Source organism: Opisthocomus hoazin, chromosome 3 (genome assembly GCF_030867145.1).
Source record: "Opisthocomus hoazin isolate bOpiHoa1 chromosome 3, bOpiHoa1.hap1, whole genome shotgun sequence".
Classification (NCBI taxonomy): Eukaryota; Metazoa; Chordata; class Aves; order Opisthocomiformes; family Opisthocomidae; genus Opisthocomus; species Opisthocomus hoazin.
Window position 1 is genome coordinate 88751144 of NC_134416.1, and position 26498 is coordinate 88777641.

Sequence of the window (26498 nt, forward strand, 5' to 3'; positions counted from 1 at the left end):
TTTTGTGTCTGTTTTAATTGCTTCATACAATAAAACCCAAAACCTCTTTTTTTTTTTTCTTCTCAGCTAGGCAATTACTCCTACTTATAAAAGCCATGCAGAGTAAAATGTAGGCAGAACTGATTTCTAACAGAGAAATATATACTACTCCTGTTTTCTACTAATAAAATAGTAATTGTTCCAGCTGAACGGGCTCCTTTCAGGTATTCCAGGTCAGGACACTGTAGGTTGCAGCAGACCAATTTCTGGCCCAGTTCTACCTTCTTTGACCCTACAAAGACACGGAGCAGTGTGGTATGTATCACAAGTAAAAAGGGTGTATAAAAAAAATAATAAGCTATAGATGCAATGATTTAAACAAAAATTTGATCTGTTTTAAAACCTACTGAGTATATGTAGCATGAAAAAAAAAAGAGGCAATATGCTGTCATTTATAATACTGAAAATATCCTGAGACTCTCGAATGGTTTTAAACGAAATGTATAGGGATTTTACGTCTGTTTTTGCCCTTTTTTAATAGTTTATTTAGACTACTGTTCTTCATTTTTGCAGACCACAGGTCTGACTCTTTGCAGCACCCAGACGCGAGCTGATTTACCTGAATGCATCTCTCTTCTCCTAAAACAAAACCCAACAAACAGCCAAGGGGGTTTGGGTGGGTTTTGGGTGGTGGGTTGGTTGTTTTCAGAAAAGCGGGGCGCTGGGCTCTGAACCGAAGGCGCCCCTGAGGCAGGGGACGGGACGGGGCAGCCGCCGCCGGGCTGGGCCACACGGGCCCCATCCCCAGGCTGCAGCAGCTTCCTCCCGCGTTAAAGTCCTCCTTCTCCTTAGCGCAGCCGAGGGGCGATCGGCGGGCCCAGGGGCGGCAGGAGGCCCGACGGCCCGCGTCCATTACTGCACCGACAGCCGTCGGGACGCTGAGACGGCCGGCGCACGGCGATGACCTCACACCGAGGCACCGGGGCGAGGCGGAAATTGAGCGGCCGGGGAAGGGCCGTGGTGCCGGCGGGCCCCCGCCGCCGCTGCCGGAGCGGGGCTCCGAGCAGCCATGAGCGGGGCAGGCCCGGCGTCCCCCGGCCGGAGCGAGGCGGCCCCGCTGCCCAGCGACAGGAAGCGGGAGGCGCCGGCGGCCGGGTCCCCGATTCAGCCCATCATAAAGGGTGAGGAGCGGGGCGGGGGGACACGCGCGCCTGGGCCGCTGAGGGGCCGCGGGGCGCCCCTGAGGGGCTGCGCGCCAGCGGTGTCCTCAGGCGCTTCCCTGCCGTTCCGCTGGCCGTCCCCAGGTCTGAAGCCGGGCCTCCGGGAGGCTTCGCTGTGTAGCTGCCGTCCCCGGGAGCTCGGGGAGCTGCCGCTGCCGCCCGGTCGTCGCCGCTGGCGTTCGGTTTCCTGGGAAGCTGTCACTGCTGTCCCGGGAGACACTCGCCTTCCGTCCTAGGTGACCTTCCTCAGAAGAGGTTGAACTTCGCGGCGTTTTAGCCCGTGCTTTATTTACCGTGACCATGTCACTCCTCCGATTCGAAACAGGCGTTCCGCGCTCCTTTTAAGTGCCCGTTGGAACTACAGTGCGCATTTCGTGAAACAGTCTTTAAATGCTGTCAGAATGCTTTGACGTATAATGGGCTTTTCTCCCGTATGATAGCCAAGCCTATTTCTGATCTATGTTTATCTTGTAAATACTCTTCTTCAAGAGTAAGTCTCAAGTCTTTGACCATGGAATAGGAGAAAATGCTAACAGGCTTACTTCGTAGCGAGCTTTCTTCTTGTCCTTCACTGCAGAAAACTCCCATTATCCTAAGCTGTGAATCTCTGCTGAGCCGCAGCCCTTAGTTCTGGTCTGCATCAGAGCTTTGCTGCTGTTAACGGTCAGAGATGGACACTGTACCAAGCAGGATTGGAACAGAAGGTGCCGAGAGACAGAGGAGAATGTTCACCTTCACAGAAAGGTGACTGTGGCACCTGAAATACTGATTCATTGCGTTTTATCGAAATTGGTGGTTTGGTGAATAGATGGGATAGCCTACAAATGTTATGCTGGTGGTCTTTTGATTTTGTATGTCCCTGGTGAGCGGTGGTGTCTCTTGCCTTGAAGTACGGTGGTGTTACCTTGTGTTGTGGAGCCTAGTATGGAGTCTGAGAGAAAAATTAAAAATCTCATTTTCGTTAATCTTCTAGATGTTGGGGAAATCTATTCAAGACTACTGGATCACAGACCAGTAATTCAGGGAGAAATACGTTACTTTGTTAAAGAATTTGAAGTAAGTATTTATATTTTATTGGGTGCTGCAGTCTTCAGAGTCTGAGAATTTAAACATTTTCAGCATCTTTTTAGAGATAATAACATGTATGTAATTTTCTTCAGAAAGATTTGGCATGTATTTCTTGCCCAAAATAACTTAACGCACCTATAGTATATGTCTGCATCTTTAGTAAACAAGGCAGTAGTTCAGGTCTTTTTAGATAAACAAAGGGACATAAATATTTTTTCTGCAAAAGGCTGGCAGGAATATGCATGTAGAATTATGTAGTCCTAATATCTTAGAGAAGTCTTGTTGGTTCAAGGAAAATATCGTTGGCCGGTGTAGATTTACATCTGATTAAGAAACTGCTTTGTGCCTCAGCTGGATTCAGCTAGCACAGTTGTAAATTTCGTTTTGCTCTAATTTTTGTTCTGTGAAAGAAAGTACTATTACTGGAAGAGAAGAGCAACACTTTATGCCAAGTAAGAAAATCATTAAAAATTGGATGAATGTTACCCAATTTGCTGCAAATAAGGCTGAAGTACCGAAAGCGTGAAAGTGTTTATATGCAACTTTGCTTGGAAAGTGTAATATGGTTTCCACAAGATGGCAGCAAAAGTTCATAAAAGTAGAATCTGGGGTCAACAAAAGGCTATTTCTGAGTAGATTTTCATTCTTACAGAATGTGGAATTTAAAATCTTAAAATTAGTCCTGAAAATACAGTTACACCTCAAACTTCTAGTGTTCAGAGCTGATTTAAAAAAAAAAAACAAAACAAAACAAAAACATTAAAATGCCTCCCCCCCTCTTCCCCCCCCAGTAGTAGCTAATATTTCAAGCAGGTCTAATTTGTTGCTATACTAGTGGTTTAGCAAAATAAGTATGTGAACTAAACTCTTAGGAGATGTATGTTGTATGGGTTTGAGAGTCATAAGGAATGATTTCTTTCTTTTGCCTTCCCTAAAAAAGTTATAGGATATAGTAAATAGTTTTATGTGGCTTTTCATAGGAAGGAAAATTTTAAACTCAATTACAAAATTATAACTCATATCTTTGTAATACATATATTTCCCTCACTGCACCCGAAGTCTTGTTCTATTTCTTAGACAAATTTCATATATTCTTAGATATTTTCTTGAATTTTAATTTCTAGTTTATACTTTCAGGGAAAAAATAGCAAAGCAGAGGATTATGTACATTTTTGCAACTTAGAATTTCTTCCAAAAATTAGCTTGTTTCTAACTTTGAGATATCAGATGTTTTTTGGTAGTAGTAGGACATAAGCTGCTTTCTTCAATGATGAGCATCCAGTGTGTAAATAATGTAGATTTGCATTCAGGAAGTCTGGAAACCTGTTCAGTTAATCAACTGTACTTGTCTGTGCCTCTTTTTCTGAAGTTTTAAAATGGATATGGTGATCCAATTGCCCACTTCATGTCATGCGGTATTTTTTTATTATCTGGAATTGCTTTATGCTTAGCAGCTTGCAGTACATGACTGTTTGGGACAGGCAGCAGCCTGGAGCAGATTTCAGAATGCTGTTCATTGTCTAAAGGACAGTGCAGGTGAAATTCAGAGTGGAAGTAGTGCTGTGGCTTCTGAAAAATAGTTTTGTTTTTTTTTAGTGTAAACAAAAAAGCAAGAGCTTGTTCATCTTGTAATTAATCATGATCAGCAGTGAGCCAGAAGAAGGGCTGCCTCTTTAGTCAGCTGTGTTACGTTATTTTTCAGTCTTGACTTCATTGCTTACTTCAATAAAATCAATTTTACTTGGATTATTTTAACCTCATACCATGCTAAATCTGGAAGGTCAGACATCAAGCAAGCAAAATCACTGCTGTTATTTCTCTGTAACAGCTGAGTTATAAAAATGCAATGCTTTCAAGCTCTGTTTCTCTTTGTTGGTTTTGATATGCTGTAAATTACCTATACAAAACAATACATTTTTTCACATAATGTTTTCATTAGTAAATACTAACTTTTGTCACAAGGGCCTGAAGTGTCATTCAAAGTATTCTTGTATTTTGGTGTGAAGAATGAAGCATTACTCGCTTTTTTTCATAAAACTAATTTTATCAATTGCACTAAATCATCGGAGTAACACTTTAATAGACAATGGTATAGTCTTTGAGCCAGACTCAGAAACCATCTGATTTTGGAAAGTGGTGTTCGTTGTTAGCCACTCATTGTCTTTCAATTCTTCCGGCAGGAAAAACGTGGCCTCCGAGAACTACGAGTACTTGAAAATCTGAAGAACACAATCTTTGAAACCAATGAACATGTTCTTCCTAAGTGTGAGCAGGCAATGCATGACAATTTGCATGAAGCATTCAAGAGATGTAAGCACATTGCTTCTTATGTCGCTTGTTGCATCATTTTGAGGAATAATTTAAATAGTTTAGATTGAAAATATGATTTGTGGAAAAATTACCATCCTTGGATAAATTTTCTACCATTTATGTGCTTTGTTCTCATGTCTGTGAAATTTTAAAAAGGAAACAACAGGGACATTTTTTGCTATTTGTTGGTCCAGCCAACACAGTTCTTGCTAAGGTTACGTTAAAGCTTTTTGTTGACTTAAGTAGAAGCTATTTCAGCTCAGTCTTTTACAGCTCACTTAGAAACAGGATAGTACTCCATGTTGGCTAAATCCATGGACAAAATTTCAGTTTGCTGATTTGTTGCAAGCATGCGGTGGTGTGACCTTCACGTTTCTTAATTTTCCCACAGGAGAGCATAATACTGTCCCTGTGATTTAAAACAAAACTTGCACATGTATAGCTATAAAGTATGCTGCTATCATTATTATCTTTAGTCACAAAAAGGGTAGTAGTAATTATTCTTGTATGTTAATCCTAGTTTCATAGTTATAACCATCTGGTTTTTTTGTTGCTCAGATTTTAAAAGAAAGTTTAATATTTGTTGTACTAATTTTTCAGTATCTTTTTTTTTTTATTCAGCAGGATAGCTTCTCAAAAGTATGTTCAAGGGAGTGTGACTATGTTGCTTTAGGTGCCAAATTTATGCAGTTGAAACATGCCAGTGTGGGTTTTGTTATATTTTATGAATAGCATGATTTATAAGCATTTAATTTCATATAGCTTATATGGCATCTGGCATATGCAGAATAACAAATGGTAGATGATGCTATACGCACAAAAGGATGGTGGGATGATATTTGAAACTTAAAATTTAGTCATGCAAATAAGGTGTATGTTCTAATACTTTCTAAATTGAATGAACCTTTGATATTACTCCCTGACTTTGTAAGGGTCAGCTGTGCAATACATCATTAGTAATAGGAGCACTGAATGGTGGAGATGGGAAGGGACTTCTGGATGTCATTTTGTCCAACCGCCCTGCTCAGGCAGGGGCAGCTAGAGCCAGTTGTCCAGGGCTGTGTCCAGCTGGGTTTTGAATATCTCTGCAGATGGAGACTCCACAACCTCTGGGCAACCTGTGCCAGTGTTTGACCACCCTCACAGGAAAAAAGCATTTTCTTGTGTTTTGGATGGAATCTCATGTGTTTCAGTTTGTGACCGCTGCGTCTTGTCCTGTCAATGAGCACTATAGAGAAGAGTCTGGCTCCCTCGTCTTCATTTCCTTCAATCAGATATTTATTCACATTGATGAGATCCCACCTGGGCCTTTTTTTCTCCAGACTGAAGAGTCCAAGCTGTTTCAGTCTCTCTTCATATGAAGGACGCTCCAGTCCCTTGATAGTCTTTGTGGCCATGTGCTGGACTTGCCAGTCCATCTCTTTGGTTTAGTGGGGAGCCCAGAAGTGGACACATTACCACAGGTGCGGCCTCACCAGTGCTGAGTAGAGAGGAGAGATCACCTCCCTTGATCTGTTGGCAGTACTCTTCCTAATGCAGCCCAGGATGCTGTTGGACACCGTTTTTTGCTGCAAGGCTATGTTGTTGATCCTGAGTGTATTTTGCCACCTGGGATTATTCCGCCCAGGTGCAGGACTTGGCATTTCCCCATGTTGAACTTTGTAAGATTCCTCTCAGCCCAATTCTCCGGTTGCTCCAGGTCCCTCTGGATGGCAGCACAGCCATACGGTCTTTCAGCCACTGCTCCTGGTTTCATATCCTCTGCAAACTTGCAGAGAGTGTACTCCGCTCCAGCATCTGGGTCACTGATAATGTTAAGCAGTATCGGCCGCAGTGCTGGCCCCTGGCATAAACCGCCAGTGATTTGCCTTCAGCTTGACTTTGTGCTGCTGATACCAGACTCTAGACTTGGCTGTTCAGCCAGTTTTCAATGCCCCTCGCAGTCCCCTTGTCTAACCTGCCCCTTGTGAGCTTGTCTATGAGCATGTTGTGGGAGACAGCATCAAAAGCCTTACTGAAGCTGAGGTAAACATCGCCTGCTTTACCCCATCTGCCAAGCTAGGCACTGCATTACAGAAGGCTGTCAGGTCTATTAAGGATGATTTCCCCTTCATGAATCCATGCTGACTACTCCCAATCACCTTCTTGTTCTTCATGTGTTTGGAAATGCTTCCAGGAGGGTTTTTTTCCCATCACCTTTCTGAGATTGAGGTGGAGCTGACTGGTCAGTAGTTCTCTGGATCTTCCTTCTTGCCCTCGAAGAGAAGAGTTCTGGATCACCTGCCCATGCTTCCACCTCCCATATGGTTCCTTTTTTAAGTCTGAATTCAGTTAGGAGCTCCTTGCTCATCCATGCAGGCCTCATGTCACCTTTGCTTGATTTCCTACTTGTTGGGATGGGCCTTTCTTGAGCTTGGAGGAAGTGATCCTTGAAAAGTGTGCTAGGTCCCATCTGTTACCATCATCCCAGACTCTTGGTTTGCCTACCCTATCCCCAACTTCTTTACTGTTTTGGTTTTGTTTTTTTGAGGAACCACTCCCTGACCTGTCATTTTGAATTTAAAGCTGTCCCTACCAGGTTAGCCAGCCTCTTGGCAAAGGTGCTTTTGCCCTGTTTAGTCAGGTGGATTTAATCTCTTCCAAGCATCTGTTGATGCTCATGGTTGTAGAAACCGAAACACTGCTGCCAGCACCAGCTGTCCGAACAGCTGTTAACCCCAAAAATCCATGGAGTTCCCCTCACCAGTAAGGTTGAGGAGAACATTACCCAGAGCCACGTGCCTTTGACCGCTGACCCCAGATCCTTGTAGTCATTCCTGATATTTCTGGGTCACCCCTGCTGCATGGAAGAGCAGCAGGGGTAATAGTCCAAGCCTCAGTACATCCCGAATGTGAGCTCCTGGTAAGCGACAAACCTCCCTAAATGACAAAACGTACCGACACATGGGGAGCCTCTGTCCTCTGCTGTAGTCTGCTACAGCTGTCACTTGCGACTGTCTTCTAATGGTCCTGAGTGGCTCAGGCTCAGCCACCGATGCAGTAATTGATGGTGCGCCAACTCCTTCTCAGCTACGAGGGCAGTGAACCTGTTCTGTAACTGGGAGCCCTCAGCGAGGCAGGAGCCTGCCACCTGGTGTGAGAAGTCACCAGCTTTAGAATGGTAATAAGTAAGGTATTTCTTGATACTAGGATGTGTTAGTGGTAGAAATGACAGCTTTGGGGAAATCAGTTTACTTAATTCTGCATTAAGTGTTAAATAAGTTAGGGAAAAAAATTGCATAGGAATACAGTATCTGTTTCCATTTGGAAGTTTTCCTAGGCATAGTCTCACAAAAGAAGAGGATGACTCCTGCATAAAGAGTTCTCCATGTAGATTGTTTATACTGAATTACTTTTTACATTTGATGGGGAAAAAATACGGGGGGGGGAGGGGAATCAAACAACTAAAGCCTAGAATTTGGTCACCTGTTTCTACTTACTGACTTGAGAGTGTTTTTGATGTCTTCTGAGGTGCTGAGTAGTGAACTCTAGCTTGTCAGCCGCGTTAAGGAGTATGGGCACAAGAGGACCTAGCTGCCTTTTTTTTTGGCTTCTAAACGCGCAAGGGTTGAACTTGGTAATATGCCTACATACAGGTATCAATGTAAAGTATTTTCTGCAAGTACTGACAAATCTTTTTAATGCAGAGTTAAGTGGCACAGTGGAATATACTGTTTGACTTGCAACAGCCTCATGTCTTCTAAATCCCTTTCAGGCAAGTTTCTTTGATTTAGAACAGCAGACTGATGTACTGCAATTTGTTATTTCAGTGCAAGCTGCCAACGATATGATCCATAGACTCCATGAGAAGGAGCATGAAGAGAGGAAGGTAAAGGATGGATGGATAGATTTTTATGATGTGATCTAAGTAAGAATCTTGTGCTTCTACAGCAAGTTTATCTGCTTTCAGTATAGTAGACTTAAAAGCATATTTTTCTATACTTTGTGTACTTGCAGTAAAACTTCTTTTTGGAGTGATTTCTGCACTTACAAAACACATACTGCAGCAGCATATATGTTCTCAGCTGCAAAGTTAATGGTTCACTAGCTCTTCCTACAATCTCCTGATGTATGGAAACTACCGGGTTTTTTTACTTCCTTCACTTTATTTTCCCTTATAGCTCAAACTATAATATTTGTCACATACAGGGAAAGCTTAAATATAAAAAAATTATTTTCTGTGGAATAAAAAACACCTACTCACCTACTAGAATGGAAATGTAAATCTTTCCTAGTGAGCTGAGAACTTTGACTGTATTATATATATTGCTTGTTGAAAGGAAGTGTGTTTTTCACTTGTGGATGGGTTATTTAATGAAGGGCTATATTACAGGAACATGCGAATCACTGGAATCTTTTCAGTTGGCTAGACTTTGCTCATTTGAAATACATGTGCTCTGAATCTAAAATTTGGAAAATTATACAAGAAATTAGTTTCCTGTTTTGCTATTACTCCTTCATGATTGTGTTCCTGTGTTATCGTTTTACTTGCAAAATGTTATTTATAATTATTTAGTTCAGAAAAACTGAAGACGTTTCTGTGGCCATCATGCAAAACAGGCTGTGCATTGATTTATGTAAGCTGATAGTCATGTTTTTCTTTCCTTTTTGTAATCGATGAAGATGGGCAGTCCAGTTGCAGTTGAATACTAGTACTGTGCAAGTAGCACAGTGCTGAACCCTGACAAAGTCTGCTTGTGTCTGACACTGGTGTAGAATGTTTATCAATATGGTGATAGGCGCTTTATATATATAAATATATATATATATATAACCATAGAGAAGTTAAGTAGAAAATTCTTATAGTTCTGCTACTGTTTGAAGTAGAACTTTAATAAAAAAAATTATAACTTATAAAATGAACACTCAATAAGAATGGTAACTATTATTTTTTAAAATAGTAGCTGTATGTTTCCACTCAATTTTTTTTATATGCAGTGGAGCAATGCTAATAGCTATTCAGGATTTGTAGTGTTTCTTTAAGCCTGTGTAGGCTTTTTGGCTTGAAATTTTCTAAATGCGAGTAGTAACAGGTAGGTGACTTTTTAAAATTCTAGACAAAAGTTGTCTCTGTAGTGCAGCCACTTGAGCAGAAATACTTTTTTTCCTTATATTTCTTTCTGAAATCATGTGTGCTGAAAAAAGAATGGATTTTTTTGTAAGATCTAGTGTCAAGTGATTAGTCTTAGCAGCCCTCGGTGACATTGATTCAGTTGCTGCTGAATAGAATGAATCTGAAGATTATTTGCTTTACTGATTATCTTTTTGTTGCAGTTCCTTTCAGCTACTGGTATCAGCGAAGTAACAAAAGGGAAATTATGTTGTCCCTACCACATTCTCACTTAAGATGTAAAGTAATTTGTGATCATAGGAGTGTCATTGAAAGAAGCATTCGTAGAATCCCCTGTCTCATTCAGTAGTCTCCCCATTCAGATCAGTAACGTTTAGTTAGTAGTTCAACTGTGGATTACTTTCAGCTTGTGATAGCAACTAGAGAAGATTTCAAGAAATTTTGTAAACAGGTTTTTGTGTACTGTGTCCTTACTTTTTTCTCTTTAAATACTTTTATGTGGAATTGTGAAGGTTTATAATGAAAATTACATAATGCTTCCAATTATTGGCTTTTAATTGCTTGTAACATGAACTAGTATGGTAACATTTCTCAAAGCTGGTGACTGCCTCAGATAGTGGGGTCTTTGGTTTGGAGGTATTTTTGTGTGTGTTTTTGGTTTTTGTTTGTTTTTTAATTTTGGGAAAAAATAGCCAAAGTAGTACTAATAACAAAGTGTACTGAAGAATTTGGTGTTCTTACAGATGTTCGTTTTTGACATAACCGATGACAGTAAAACAAGAATAGAAACAAATATAACCAACTCATGTGAGTCAGTACTGTATACAAGAAGGCTGTATTGTCTTTCAAGTTCAAGCAGTATGCACTGTTGAGTGAAAAAATAGTTTCATAATCAGATTAGATTTTTGCCAAATAACTAGTGTCTGAATTTAGGTGTTGATATAAAAGGAATATGAAAGACTTCACTGCCAAAATATATAAATTTGCTAACACACCAAAGGGGATTCCCAGAACAGGAATTAATGAGGCAGCAGCTATGTTTGTAATTAGACGAGCTTTGGTTTACATGTAGACCAAATTATAAAACTTTAACTCAAATCTATTTTCAAATTTTATGTGAACATGAAGGCTCAAAATCATCCAAATTTTGTGATGTCTAAATGTCTTATGAAAAAAATACTCATAAAAGTAGTGGGCATTGTTGCAAATACAGAACAGATGCTGAGCTTAGTTTGAGTTTCCCAAACTCTTTTGTTTATAAAGTCATGCTGAAAGGCAGAAACTGAGCACAAGTTTTCAGGTTACATGTGAAAAGTGAAGTTTAACTACGTGCTATGGCTGATCTTCCATTGGTTGGTCTAAATGAGCTGCAGGAGTCACTTAAAGAATGGGTAACCAGCAATCAAGGACAGGGCAAAGCTGTATCAATGTGGTCTGGAGCTGGAAACTTTATAGGAGAATAGAGCTGGAATTCTGAGAGTGTTTGGGGGTGAGGAGACAATAGTAAAAGCCTGAAGCATAGTGTACTGTTGCTGACAGTCTTTTTGGTTCAGATAGAAATCTACAGCATGGTAAGAAATGTTTGATTGTCTAATGCTTAAAACATTAGAACTTATAACTAATTATTGAGACTCCATTTTTCGGTTCCTGGGTAAATATTGTCCTGATACCATACAATACCATGAATTACCTAAAGCTGCTTCTTGGCTGAGGTACGTGCAGGTCTGCATGCTTTAGTTCATACAGCAATTTTCCTACATGAAACCTCCTTTCAGGTAGTTGTAGGGAACGATAAGGTCCCCCTTCAGCCTCCTCTCTCCAAACTAAACAGCCCCAGTTCCCTCAACTGCTCTTCATAAGACTTGTTCTCTAGACCCCTCACCAGCCTGCGTGGATTCTTTAACTTCTAATAATAAGCAAGTTTACACTGCAACATATGCTTTGGTTGAAAGATCGGTATCCTAAGGGGTGCATCCATTAAGAATCACACTTTGTTATTTTTACTCTTTGCACGGCTATTCGTCTCGTAGGAATAGGAATATTGGTTTCAAGCTTATGACTGTCTCGCACACACAAACATATCCACTCAGCAGTTGTCAGTGTTAATGATCTGGAGGTGCTGCTGAGAACAGTTGGGTTTCAATTTTTTTTCTAGGAGGGAGAGCCTCAGTGCCTAAGGTGTGCACTGAGCTCCTACAGCAGGGTTTTCCAGATCGTTACCAGGGTGGGAGAATTAAAACAGTATTCCAAGTCCTTGCTGTCTTTTGCTTGGTATTTCTTGTCATTCTTACTTGCTTGCTCTAGCATATCTTAGTTTTAGTTTTCTGTTTTCTAAAGTGTTTGTTCGTATCTGCAAGTTTTTACTTTGTGAAAGGTGTAAATTGCAAGTCTATGGAGTTACTTTATTTCCAACATAAATCTTACTCCATAAAATCCGTTACTATTTCAGTAGAATTCTACTTGTGTTTATATATTTAAAGAATATTGTATTTATATATTTAAAGAATAAGTGTTTACAGTAGTTGCTTTTCAGTACTCAACTATTTATTTAGGCATAGATTAGGCAGCATACACAGCCTGCCTGCTAATATGCTTTTGTTTCACAGTGTCACTTCTCTTGTGCTAGAACAAGCTAAAGACTGAGCAAGGGAAGGGAAGAGGTTTTTTGGGAGAAGAAAGGAGTTAGACTGCAGATTTTTGATAAACTGAACTTAGATATCTCATGTTCTATGAATGGCTTTGGTTGTTTTATCATGTAAGTCATTTTATATCCTTGGGTAGAAATGGTGCAGTAGAAAATGAAAATAGCAAGTAGCAACAGGATTTTCACGTTCCTTGCAAACTATTCACGTTGTGAGGAGCGTGGGTTAGTCTAGCTGAAGTGTGGTTTGGGTAGGTGCTGTGTAATCCTGTCAGTAAATGAGTGATGCACTGAGAGTTTCAAAACCCGTTGAGTATGAAGTAGTGTACAGGTCAGACTAATAGTGTACACTAGTCTGCTTCATTAGTAACTGATATTGCATCTGTTGCAAATAAAATGGATCTTGGCATAATGTTGTTACAATGTACATAGAATGCTTTATGGCAAAAATGGTGTATTTGAACAGTGATGTGTGATCTTAAAGAAAAATACACTGTGGTGAAGAATACATAAATGGGTTCCCATTGCCTTTAGTTGACAAAAATGCCAGATTTCTATTGAATCTGTATGATAGTATCTATTCCTACACAGAAGTGCTGTACATAAAAAAAATCATTGCTAATAAAAACGAGAGAAAAAAAAAAGAAGAATGAATCCTCTCTTTTGATGAGAGACAGAGAAAATATAAGAACTGCCTCGATTTACTGTGACCTCAGTGTTTATAATATAAGGAGGTCAGACTGTTAATACTGCATGCAAGCAATCCACAAAAGTACGCCTCATTTTAGCGTGCATATTGGATGTGTGTGTGAACTCTCTTTCTAGATAGCTAGATTGGTTTGGTTTGGTTTGAGTTTTTTTCAGGTTAAGAGAGTGAAAGGAGTCAGACTTACCAGAAGCCAAGTGGTATTGAAGTACAAGGGGAAAAATAACTTATCTATAAAGGAAGACATTAATCACAGTGAGAGCTAGCTGGCTAAAGCAGGAACATAAACTGCCAGTTTAAAAACATTGAATATCCATGTTTTTATATTCTGTTTCACTCTCTTTTTTGTGTTAGGGGTGATTACGGTGAACATAAGCATTGTGGTAAAATAGAAATGTGGTTTGTTTCTAGTTTTAAAAAATGTATTCAAGAATGTAAATAATACTTTGTTTCAACAAATAAGACATTCAAGGGGAAAGTAGCAAATGTCAAGAAAAGAGGAACAATATGTGGAAGAGTTGGCTGACATAATATATACATATTTTAGTAACAGTCATAATTTGCTGTGGAACATAGAAACATTCAATTTACACGTATTTGACATAAAACCTCAAATGTTGTCTTACTGTTGAAGTGGATCCTTTAATGTAATGCAGATATACCTAAATAATGGACATGCGTAACTCTAAAATTTTGTTTTGTCTAGCACTTGCAAATATGAAATACAGTGGGCCTAGTGTTTTCCTCATAAATCAGCTATAGTAATGCTTTTTCAGTGTGTATCATATATAACATAGACCTGCCTGTACTTGCTGTACTAGATGCAGATTCTCAGTTCTTTAAGACACTTAATTGAAAATTGGATGCATTTTATTTAAATTATATCTCTTTCAGTTACTTTCAGAACAGTGGACTCCCTGAGTCTATTTGTGTCAGTAGGCAGCTTCTTTCTGTGTGAACACAAAAAAGAGGGAGGGAGGAGGAGCAGCATCCATGTACTGATTTATATTGTTAATTTTTTTTTTCATAACTAAGCGGCTAAAAGCACTGAATACTATGTTCCCAAAATCAGAAGTTGATTTTAAAGTAAAATCTTTGTGAGATAATGCAGGTTTATATCAGCTGCTTACAGTACTTCTAACATTGTCAGTAGTCAGAGGAGCAAATAATACAAGTATGATCTTTAGAAACAACAGAAGCGAACTAGGTGATCTAGCACCTTTACAGTGTCTTTCCATTTGTTTATTTAATTAATTTTCACCAGACTGTAGGACAGAAAAACTATTGTTGGTACTGCTATCACGTTAACAGTATCGCAGACATTTTACCATTTATTTTGGATTGACTATACTTCATAAAAATAAATGTTTTCTTTTTAGTTTCACTTGTTCATATGTTTTCTTGCTACTTTCACTTTACTGACATAAAAGCCAAGTTTTCTGATACTCTAACATCATGTAGATATCACTAAAGCCTCTGCTTTAATCTGGAAACGATCGTTAAAACTTCTCATTTTCGTCCTTTCAGCTTCAGGCAGACAAGCTGATGGTTCGTGAAGAGAAGCACACAGCCCACTGGGAGGAATTCATGAAAGAACAACAAAACAAACAAGCAGAGGTGGATGAAGAGCACAGAAAAGCTATGGAGCGCCTCAAAGAGCAGTATTCTGAGATGGAGAAAGAACTGGCCAAATATGTTTCTTTTTAAGACCTTTCTTTTTTAATAATGCTGGGTTTGTGCCAATACTCAGTTGCTTCTGACTTAAATTGAGATTCTTTTGGAAAGCTGAAACAAAGAAGAAAAAAGGAGAATTTCCTCTACAGGTTTAATATGGGAAAAAATCATTTGCATACTTTCAACTTAAGTGCCTATCTATGCTTGTTTTGTTCAGGGCGAGTAGAATGCCAGTATTTCTTCATTTGTTGGAAGGTGGAACTGGAAATTACATTGTGTGACTACATCAGCTGGAGGAGTTGCAAACTGGAATTCTCTCCCATCTGCAGAGAGTATAATATCGTTTGGGAAAACAGAGACGTTAATGTAATACTAACTATTCTAGTGTGCAGCCACAGCCTTTTCCCAAGAAGTAGATGTAATAAGTTCCAGCCATAGCTAGCTGAGAATTCACTGGGAAAACCATAAATCCCATTCACAGATTTCAGGGAAACCAACTTGTTTTACAGAATACTTTACTTTGAAGCTTTAGCAATGAAAGATCTCAACAGAGTTTTAACTCCAGTTGTAATTCCAGCTTTTGGGTTGTTTGTTCAGTATTATGGAGTCGAGTTGAGATTTAAGTGGTTTTTGCTAACATAAAAATGGCTAAGTGAGCTTGGACAACAATTTATTTTCTGTCCCTGTAAATATCTCAGACCTGTCTTTTTAAGCTTTACTGTTCTAAGCAAAGCAAAAACAAGCTCAAAAGTAATCATGAGAAGCATATCAGTCTTTGTACTAGTAGCTGTGTAGCTAGTACATGTTTACCTTAAATATTTGGCATTCTGTTGGTTGACTTAGGATAAGCTTGTCAGAACTTTATAGAGCAATTGAGGAAAGATTTTGTTTCTTTATCAGCATAATAAATGAGCAGATTAGTGGTAAAATGCCTGTAGTACTGATCTGCTTTCTTACTGTTACTCTTACGGGGTATGTGAAATTCCTGTGTTGCTTTCTTTTATTTAAAACTTGCAGTTAACAGCAGTGTAACTGAAGAAGTTAACTTAATCAGTTCATTAACCAAGCAAAATGAGACACAGTACCTTAATGAAATTTGCTGCAAGCTAACCGTTAGTACAGGAAATCTCTTTCCCCATTTTAGCTGGTGTCCAATATAGAATGGAAACAGAATAAACAGAATTTACCCTTTACCTGTATTGCAACTGTAATATGCCAACAATGGTTGCTTGTGTAAGTTCATGGCTTGGTGTCAAGGCTCCATTCCTGGCAGTATGTTGATAGTGTGATTGAAGTTAGTAGAGGAGATGGAATAAGTATTTGAGATTTCTTTCAGTAACACTGAATTCCTGCCAAGCTGCTCTGCCCTCTACTGTAAGCCAAACAGCTTCATCAATCATCATCGTGTATCTGGACTGAAAAGAGAACTTGCCGACACTGGGGCATGCTGGAATGTTGTTAATTTTCTGTTGTGGATGGAAAAAAGGTATCCTGCACATGAAAAATAGGAAAGCCTCTTTTAGAACAACCCCAATTTGAATAGAAGGTGACCTCTGTAATACTTTTCAGCTGATTGTACCCATGATGAATGTTGTGACCAAGCTCAGACTTTGATTTAAAAAGTTCGTTCTTGCCTGTCTTTAGAACTGAGTGTGGAATAGTTTTGGTTGTTTTGAGCACAGACGGAAAATGGCTTCTCTCTTACCAGATTATTTGATGTATATGTGCTGAAAGCCCTAAGAACTTTATAACAAAATGCATTTAACTGCATACTGAATTCATTTGTATTTTTGCACTGATAACTTTTATTAAGATTTAGATATCCAATTAACTGTGCACTGGAGCTGTAGATTTTAGTCTTTTGTCAATTTGAGGGCTCTTAAGCAACGATGCAAGTGTTGCAAGTTGGATATTCACTGGAAAATAAAGCAGTATTTCCAAGATATTCTGGGATGTGTGCTCCTGAGTTTTTGGAAAGCTTCTAAATACTAACACTGAAAATGTGTTCCTCTTTTAGAATGATACAGGTATTCTTATGCTGAAGATTGTTTGAAAACACTTTTACTTATAGTCTATATCTGCCTGTTGGCCCGCTTTTATTCGTTGTGGGGACTACCTGAAAACTATTCATTGCTGAATTATTTTATTCAGTAACTTACCCCTTTTTTATATGATATGCTGTAGGTTTTGAGGTACTTGGAAATGCTTAATTGTCTTTGAAGCAATTTGCCAACATTTCATGGGAAAACCAATTTCTTCTGTCCAAATGCTTTAAAAAGAAAAAAAACACCAACAAACCAACCAGATGTGTCTAGTATTATCTCAAAACAGAACAAATCTGACAGACAAAAAAATTTCTTGTCTTCAGCAGTTTTTTAGCAAGGTGGGACTATGGTCTTTCTGGACACAATAGTTCTCTGCAGTGGGACTTTATTTGTAAGATTCCATTTCTTCTTGTTCATTAGTCTACTATTTGGGAGAAATAGAAAAATGAATAGTGTAAAAGTTGCTTTTATGTCATTGGTGCATGAAGGAAGTGGTTTACCTTATACTTGCAATATTAACGTGACTGAATTTCATAGTTTTAAAAATCTTGAGAATTTATTGAATTCCGGTTAAACTGGACAGCAGGTTTGCACTGGATTCCAATAGGAGCTGGAAAGGGTCCGCAACACTGAAGTTCTAGTGTGGCAGGTAAGTTTTGCAATCTGCCTTTGTACCAGACTACACATACAACTTTTTGCTTAACTATTAGCGCTGCTTGTTATACTGAATTGTAGGTTTAACTGCTCTTCTTTGTAACTGGAAGTGGATTTGGATGTCGTGTAATCACTAGAGTATTTTCTTAGTCTTTCTATTCTAATGAGTACATAGTGAGAAACTGTTATCTTCCCTGGAACTGCTGTATGAAATCTGCTGCTGTGTTAAGGGTTTGTTTTGGTTTTAACTGCCTTGTTTTAACAATGAACCTATGTGCTGTTCTCCTTGGAATGTTTTATATCTAAGGCCTATCACAGTTTTTTAATCTTAGGAAGGAGAAAGCTGATTTGTTTGCTCTTACTCTGCTTCTTTCCATGCTGAGACTAGGTAGTATTTTTCATAGAAAAATTCTGTAATTACAGCTGGAACATTGCATCTGATATTTTAATTTATGGCTTGTTAAACCTTTTCTCAAAAACTGTAAAGTTTTGTTTCAGTAGTCAAACAGCAAATACGTGGCATAATCAGCCAATGAATTGAATTGTATGTAGTTCACTCCTGAGCTGAAAAGCTTCCTCTTTCTCAAGGCTGTGGGTATGGAGCTTTACAAATATTCCCCAGCAGGTGGCAGTGTAAGGCTGAGAAGGAAAGTTAGCAAGCCTGTTTTTGTGAGGTATAGCATGTAAATGCTTATATTCAGTTGTAATACAGTATTTTTTATGAGTACAAGATGTTTGGTGGATGAAACCACAGGCTTTTAAATAAAAAATGGCACTACTTAGCAGCAGCATTTTGCCCCATTAGTCCTCAAAAAAGCTTACAACAGGTCACTCTTAAAATTATTTGTGTAGGGTGTGCTGATCTGAACAGCGTCTGCAATACTTATGTGATCTAATTAATATTTGTTGTAATCTGAAATGACGCTAAATGTCAGAGACTGAAACCTTCAAGAGCTGCGTTCTTATACAGCTGTTCAGTTTTGTGGGCCAGGTTTTCTGAAGGTTTGAGGCAAAAGTTAATGCTTATTGATAGAGATTGTGCCGTAATAAAGAAATGGGGACTTCCGCAAAAAAATTGTGTGAACAAAATTATAATACCACACACTTTTAAACAGGCCAAGTATTTTAATCGTGTATAATTAAATGAACTTCTGAAAGTAAGTAAAGATGCAGTATGCTCGGTGCTGTAGGTCCAGCTTATGGTGTGTGTGAAGATACAGCAGAATCTGCAGGAAGATGGGAGAGCAGCTGCCGTACTAGGATTTTAATGAATAACACAACTTTCATAAATAGCTTAGTCATAAGCTTATTCAGAATTGCCATAGACATTTAAAAGAGAAGGGAGGAGTCAAAAATGCTTAAATCTTTTTTGGGGCAATTAACAAAGTGAGTTTTATAAGGGTTTAAAGAAATATTTTGGAAATACATTACTCTACATATATGTACCTTCCAGTTCTGAAGAGTGTATGGGATTGCACGCACTACCTTTGCAGTTTCACATATAGTAATAAGCAAAGTAGAAACAAATTTATTCAAGACAATGGTGAGCATTAGAAAGAAGAAAGGCTTGCGGAAGTCCTGCTAGAGCTTAAAGCTGTAGCTTTGAAATACAGGGCTCGGGTTTGTGCTTCCTAACTAGGAAACCAGCAGAGCTATCTGACTGGGTTTCAGATTGCCTGCTTAAATGTTTGTCTGGGGCAGATCAGAACCTGGATGGTTCAGTTTTTTATTTAACATCATTTTGTAGATGGTGAAGGTAAAGCTAACCCTTTCAATATGAACTTTGAAGACAATTGCACTGAAGGATGGATAATACTGTATTTTAAAACTGTAATTTAAAATAAAACCCTGCATTTCCTCAATCTTTGCTAACAACTCACTGGGTGGATAAAGGAGACCTGCAGCTGGGTATCATTGGGGTTTTTTAACAGACATTGCATTGAACTTCATATGATGGAATTTAGTGAGAAATATTTATGGCTTTTGCTTGTTACTCATTACTAACATTTTGAGATGGACATAATCTATAAATTTATCCAGCATTTCATGACATATTGTCCCTCTATTCTGTAATCTGGAGAAAAATAAGCTTTGTTCTTGCCACAGCAAACATGGCAGGACCAGAATAAGCATTTTCAGTTGTCTTTGAGTTAATTGTAAAATAAACTTACAAGCTTGCTTTGGAAAGCCTTGGCCTGTTTAAGCTTTGCAAAGCTTGTGGGGTGGTACCTGGCCAGTGCTCTCCCAAGCTAGGATGTGCAGGAATGCCTGTTGCGATAACGTGTTCTAGAATATGCACAGCACTTTTCAGTAGCTTTAGCTTCAGGAAAGTTAGTTCCGGATTGCTTGAGGTCATAGGAAGTCCTTTATGAGTAGACCCAAGTTTGTCCTTTCCAGATGTTTTTAGCCCTCATTAAATAAATTCTGGTTCCTGAAAATCCCCTCTCCAGGTGGCTTTAAAGCTGTTCCAGTATTTACTATGTCACCTAGAAAGTTTTAAAGCTGAATTACATAAACAGGAAATACTGTACATCCATCCAATGTACTGATTTGAAAGAAAATTGAGCGTAATTTAGAAAATATTTACTAAACAATGTCAAAAATTGTAAAGTAGAATTACAGTAGCACACCTAGGTAGCAGTTTGGTTTCAAACAACTAGTGCCCAGCGACAGGACAAGGGGCAATGGCACAAACTGAAGCATAGGAAGTTCCACCTGAACATGAGGAAGAACTTCTTCCCTCTGAGGGTGATGGAGCCCTGGAACAGGCTGCCCAGGGAGGTTGTGGAGTCTCCTTCTCTGGAGATATTCAAGATCCGCCTGGACAAGGTCCTGTGCAGCCTGCTGTAGGTGACCCTGCTTCGGCAGGAGGGTTGGACTAGATGATCCACAGAGGTCCCTTCCAACCCCTACCATTCTGTGATTCTGTGAACTACTTCGCATTTGGAATCCTAAGGAGGAGTTATCCTCTAAACTATCAAAGTCTAAACAGTTCAGAAATCTTTTCAGAATGAGCAGCCCGCAGTACATCGAACAGCAGAGAAGTTTTTTGGAATTGAGAGGCAGCCGGGCTTCGACATTTGAGTCCTCAGCAAGTTTAGAGGCGCTCATTGTATCGGGCAAATGTGTTGTTCATTGCCTGGGACGCCTTGAGTGCCGAACAGAAATGCTGCGCAGATCCCTGGTGTAGGACAGCACCTTGCTCCCAGTTTGTGTAAGGCTTTGCGCGTCTGCGTGTACTCGGGAGAAGCGGGCCCAAATGGAGGCTGCTGTTTCTGGTTGTAGAAAAACCAAAAAAACACCTATAAATGTGGGGTGACCAGGATGTATTGTGTTTTAAAACTTTATTGCAGCTGTGAATTGCAGGTGGTACAGCAAATGCAGCTTCCTTTGAAACATGCATGAACAGAAAAAATTTTGTGTAATAAGGCAGGGTTTAGTCACTGGCTTTTTGTTTCTTAGCTGGATGTTGAAGTAGGGAGGAAATGGATGATGGAGCCCACTACGTCCGGTCGCTGTAGTGTTTGTCACTGAGCCAGCAGTCACCATCACCACAGGGTCACAAAATGCAAAATCTTCCTTCAGTTTGTTTGTTTTTAGAGGATGCAAGTCCTAGAGAAGTGTGTCGTCAGAACTGGAGCATGCAAAGTCAGAGCAGTTTTTGTCCCTTTGCTGTCCCTTTGTCCTTTGCAGCCTCTCCTGAAGAAGAAACAGTAGTCCCCTCTCTACCCTTTTTACAGACCCATTTTTACTTTTATCAAAAATTAAACTGAAATACAAAAACTGAGTTGAATTTTCGCAGTTATCTTCACTCAAAATAGAGTAAGAGGCTCCAGCTGAGCCTCTGTTGTTACAAGTTTCGGAGCTCATTACATTTGGCCCATCGACACAGAACTGGAGTAGGACCACACACCTCTGCACGGAGGTTATCCAGCAGCTATTGTGTTAGTGCTGCGGTAGGTCATTGCCTCAGTATGCTCCCTTTGAGGCAGCTGCCATAAAGAGAAACGTTAGCTGAAAACAATTTTCAAATAATTTTCACACGGTAAGAAATTAATTCTTCGTATATGATGTGTTTTCCACGTGCGCCTTCCCTGTGCTTTCAAGTTCCCAGACTAGTTTGTCCCACAGAATCCAATAAAAAAGTATAATTTCTCCCTAGGGTCTTTTCTGGCTATGTTTGATATCACTTAACATAATGAGCTTTTTACTTCCACATCATAAAGGGTTTTGTTTTAGATTTCTTTTTTTTTTTTTTCTTCTTCAACAAAAAATGTTGCTTACATCCCTTCGAAAGAATGCTCTTAGTTACGTGAAATGTGGACACGTCTGGGCCAGCCGCTTATCTACACCAGATTCAAAAAGTCTGGTTCTGTACAGTGGCTTACATTGCATGTTTTTGTTGTATTTTGTTTCTTTTAAAAACATATATGTATGTGTCTCGTTAAAAAACAGTGCTTCCCCCATCTAGGAACAATGCAATACTCACATCATTTCCTGAAAGAATAGAGTTGGAAGGCAATTATCTACTTGCCAAACAGGCTAACACAACAGTTCCTGATATTCTTCTCAAATATTTCAACTTCCCAGGAATCCGGAAAAAATAATTCCATGAGACGGTGTTATGAATGAAGGCATGACATTTCAGTTTCCTTCGCTTGGAATCAGACATCCAGAGGTAATAAATTACCGTGCACTTGGCACTGCTGGGAGAGGGGGGTCTGGCTAGGGCAAATTGTTTTTCTTCAGAGCAGGAACAACGAAGTGCTTTTACATCCTCCTCTGTGTGGTGACAGGCACGGCTTCTTTCTTAATGGGCTTTCAGCAGCAATCCCATGAATTACCCCTAGAAGAAACAAACCTGACAGCAAAGTACCTTGAACCAAATTTGTTTAGAGATGGGAAAATATAATAAAGATTTTTCTTTTTTCCATGTTTACCTCTGTGAAATAAAGCCAGTGACATGGTCTGAGAACTGTAACAGGAAAATAAATGGGGGGGGAGGGGGAGGGCAGGAATAGTGAAAAAGTATCTTTACCACTTTCTCTTGCATCTCAAGGAAAGCAATTATCACCAGTCTTATCCTGGTCCTGTTTCTGTCCCTCAGAAATGATTGGCTACAGCTGCTGCCCATATTCATTTTATGCTTTTTTTTTTTTTTTTGGTAGGTGCAAAGGAAAGAATAAATATACTGAAGAGGATACAGATACTGCTTTTGCAGGTTCCCTGTCAAATGTAAATTTCAGCTTACTCATTAATTCACACTTGAAGAGTTCTTAGATGGGATTGTAAATTTGGATCGTATGATAGTCATTATATATAGAATCATATAGAAAAGTGAAATGCTGCTCCTGGGAAACTAGTTGATATTCGTGATCTTTGAAGAGCTCACTTCTGGTATTTAATAAGCAGATGGCAGATACTTGTGAAGGAGTGTGTCTTTGGATCCAAAGTGAAGCATTTTAGCAAGGTAGCACGGGGAACCTTGCACCATTAAAGAATTTTCAAAATCATAGCGGGAAAACAGCAAATCAATGCACATCAAAATGAATGATTATTAAAGCAGAAGCTCCTAATGGCACCTGCTCTCATTCTTGCCTCTGGATGAAGTCTGAAGAAAGTGGTCATAATTGGGAAATATATAAATTATATTTTATTACTTTAGAAAAGCAATAGTTCTGGTTTAATTAGAAGATTTGCATATCATGGATCTTTTCTAAGAGATGTTTTTCTTTTGTGACTTCCTTGAGAGAACTTGACTGAGTAGCCCTGCCAGCTTCAGGGGGCACCTGTGGAAGTGCTTGCAGCGTGCCGGCAGAGGCATCTTGAGGTGCATTCAGCATTTGCAAGGGGTCGCTTGGCCAGAAAGACCTCGACTCAGCAGAGAGGTCAAGTAAGTAAGCTAACAGTCTTTATCATCTCTTGATAGTCTGTAATATCTATGTTGATATTTTGCTAAATTTCCTTTTGATCAAAGGAAATTTAACTCGGTGACAGCAAGCTAAAGATCCCATTAGAAGACTCAAGTGTCAGCTTGCTTGAAAACAAAGTGTATTGTAGGATATAAGGTTCAGAAACCTTCGGCAATTGTTTTTTTAAAAAGACAACATGGAATTTATTATCTGTTATTTTAGTGTCTGTAGGAAACAGGATTGTCACCTTCTCTTACACTGCAAATAACTGAATCGTGAACACTCAAAATTTATTTTCTATAAAGTTGAAAGGGAAAGAAGAGGTCTCAAGTCATACTTCTTTCCAACAGGTAATTGTACTCTGCATCCAAGGGTAGTACGGTGTTTTGAGGAATTTTTTTGGTTGTTTTTTCCTGAATATCTTACTGGAGTAGCTGTGTTTTGTGATAAATATAATATTTTACTTCTGGGATGTGTATAATTACCGTGTAAGCAAGGAAAAGGATAAAAACACAGCTGTAGGGATAGTGGTACTACATAGATAGATAGATAGATAAGACATTTGCAGTTAGATTCTCTTCCTGTACTTCTTGCTATTAAATGCTATCAACAGTGATGAAAGCTAATGCATGTTCAGAAAAAAAATTTCTTTTGCCTATCAAATGCGTATTCATTTAACTTTTAGATCAGTGGTTAAGACAGCATTCAAAATAATAATTAAAACAATTGAAATAAGAATTTACTTTCTGGGACCTGTTGTGTTGTCAGCCGGTGGCCGGATGCTAGGGCAGACTTTCCCCAATTAGCAGATTGCGTGCCCCATCTGGTTGGCCAACTGCACTGTTTATGCATCCTACGCGTTACCGCAGTTGAGACGCAAAACAGTAAACACCTCGGAACACCAAAAGTGCCAGAAGCCGCCTTATTTTTGTTGTTATTTTTTGTAATTATACCTGGGAGGACTGGAGAGTTCTAGTGTGCTTTTTTCCCCTCACTTTTTTTTTTTATGACTTGTTTTTTGCATTTCATAAACCCTTGGCAATGGGTACAACAGCTGCCTTTGCACTCTCAGGAGACGAGATCATCTAGGACACGCACGCTTCCAGCGAGGATCAGTCCCCTCTTTCACCATGCATCGTGTTGGAGGTGCAGCCCAGAAAGCAGGACGTCGTGTGGACGGGCTCCCTGTGGGACTGGCCCTCGAGCTGTTTCCCAAGGGGCGCATTCACTTCTGCGATTTCCCTGCTCTCATTTCTGTTCTGTGCCTGGCTTCCTACTGAACAACGATGCCCTCTGAGCTTGAACATTCCTCTCTTACCCACCTCGTCCCTGACTGTGCTTTTCCTCAACAAGCCTAAATCAGGGGTTGCACAGTTCCAATTTTTTTTTTCCCTTCTTTTTTCCTTCCCTTCACATGAAAAGGTCAGTTTGGTTTACTTTATGGCGGAAGGTCTAAGGCCTTGTAATGGAAAAGGTGGGTGCAAGTTGTTTTCATAGAGTTTAAGTAAGGTTAAGCAGAGTTCCCCCAAGGTTTGTACTGGTGCTGGCACTGTCTAATGTTTGATTTGGAGGAAGACACAAACAGTGGGGTGGTAAAATCATCAACATCATTACAAAAAAGAATTAGTCGTATTCAGAAAGGATGAGAAGGAAATGTAGAAGGATCTAATAAATAGCAGGCAATCTGACATGATGGTGGAGCTGCAGTTGCAGTGTAATGTGATTTAGAGTACAATGTTGACAATCTATATATTCAGGATTTTAAATTTACTGAAGCCAGCTGGGAAAAAGTTGCACACGCTGCTGTGAAAAACTGAGTGAAAACATCTCTTCATAGTGCAGTGTGGGCTGAAAAGCAAACAGATATATGGGAAATTAGATAGTATTAAGAGAAGAATAAAGAACAATACTAAAAATAATGTCATACCATGGCGTATAGTGTTTACTCGCATAGACTACTAAATAGTCTGCTGCATCTCAGAAGGGGTATGACTGAGATGGGAAGAGGAGAGTGAAAATAAACTGAAGTTTGGAGAAGTGTGTGTGTAGGGAGAAGCATTTAGAGGTCTAATTTGGAGAGGGAAGTAAAAATGTTTAATACAGTATACTGCAGAGAAAGTAAATCATACATTTATTCACATTTGTTTATTATTCAAGAGTAGAGAGAAAAACGGATTGGATCTATTTGACTTTTACAACTGATTCAAGAAATAGAACATGCAACTGATTTGTAGTCTACACTACAGGTTGCCACTGACTGACTGCTTTCTGGGTGACCTTTCTGGGAAAATTGCCCACGCTCCATTGAAGGACTCCACTTAGGAAACTTTGCATTGGCTTTTTTAGGCAAATTTCATCGTGACATTCTCTTGAGCACTATCCTTTGCACAACACTTTCTAACACAGATGAGGGCATCTCATCAGACACTTAGCTTTAGGTATGTGTTTTCCGTGCATTTTACGTTTTCAAACAATGTATTTCACACCATGTGTTTGTGTAACAATTGCTATTTAATTCACAGTTAGTTAGGGAACTCTGAGATTGCATTAACAAAAAAAAGGACAGCATTTTACCAGAAGTTTCCTATTATATTCTTTTTTCTTTGAGAATCCCCTATCATACTGCAACTTGATGGTTTTCTGGGTAAATACAGATTCATTTGTATTTCACATAAGTCTTAATGAGGAAAATGCATATGGTGGTCATCATTGATTTATCTCCAGAGTTGAATATGTCAGTGAATGCTGTACAGGAAGAAGAGCTAAGGCAGTGCTGTTCATTGGAAATACCTTGTAGGAGGCGGGGTGGCTTTGGATCTTGCACGGCTTTGAAAGGTGGTACAGGGGGTAACTGCACAGTGTGATGACTTGGGGAAGAGATGAAGAGCGCGCGTCTATTGGGGGAAAATACAAAGAATCCCATTTTTCCCTGTAAAGCGAATAGATCCGTGCCATTAGAAAGACTTTCTGGGGCCTTGAAATAAATTTACCTTGAAAGGTACTGAAAGACCAGGTGAGTGCTGTTTGTGCCAAACTTGTAATACTTTGTTGCTCTTGCTTAAGAAGAGTTCACTGTAAATAAGCTTGCCAGCTACCTAGCTTTGTTTTGTGTGGAGCTTAATAGCCCAGCAGCATATGTTTGCCTACAGCTGGTTTTGCTTCTAGCTTTTCTTCTAAAG

General features: G+C 39.4%; 1 protein-coding gene across 2 annotated transcripts; it reads left to right on the plus strand.

Moving 5' to 3' along the window:
* The first annotated feature begins 969 nt into the window (after nt 1-969).
* BLOC1S5 (biogenesis of lysosomal organelles complex 1 subunit 5) lies at nt 970-17699 on the plus strand. 2 transcript variants are annotated; one of them, XM_075416961.1, is made up of 5 exons: nt 970-1160; nt 2173-2255; nt 4448-4577; nt 8387-8445; nt 14562-17699. In XM_075416961.1, exons 1-5 carry the CDS (start codon nt 1049-1051, stop codon nt 14739-14741), a joined length of 564 nt encoding a protein of 187 aa, XP_075273076.1. In that variant the 5' UTR covers nt 970-1048; the 3' UTR covers nt 14742-17699. The 2 variants fall into 2 exon arrangements, with proteins under 2 accessions (XP_075273076.1, XP_075273078.1); XM_075416963.1 differs by having other exon boundaries at nt 4448-4532.
* Nucleotides 17700-26498: the final 8799 nt, after the last annotated feature.

Bases quoted from the DNA above. Each gene is read 5' to 3' on its own strand.
- BLOC1S5 (XM_075416961.1), top strand. From the start codon at position 1,049: ATGAGCGGGGCAGGCCCGGCGTCCCCCGGCCGGAGCGAGGCGGCCCCG. The intron at 1,161-2,172 runs GTGAGGAGCGGG...TTAATCTTCTAG, and splicing joins GATTCAGCCCATCATAAAGG to ATGTTGGGGAAATCTATTCA. The intron at 2,256-4,447 runs GTAAGTATTTAT...TTCTTCCGGCAG, and splicing joins ACTTTGTTAAAGAATTTGAA to GAAAAACGTGGCCTCCGAGA.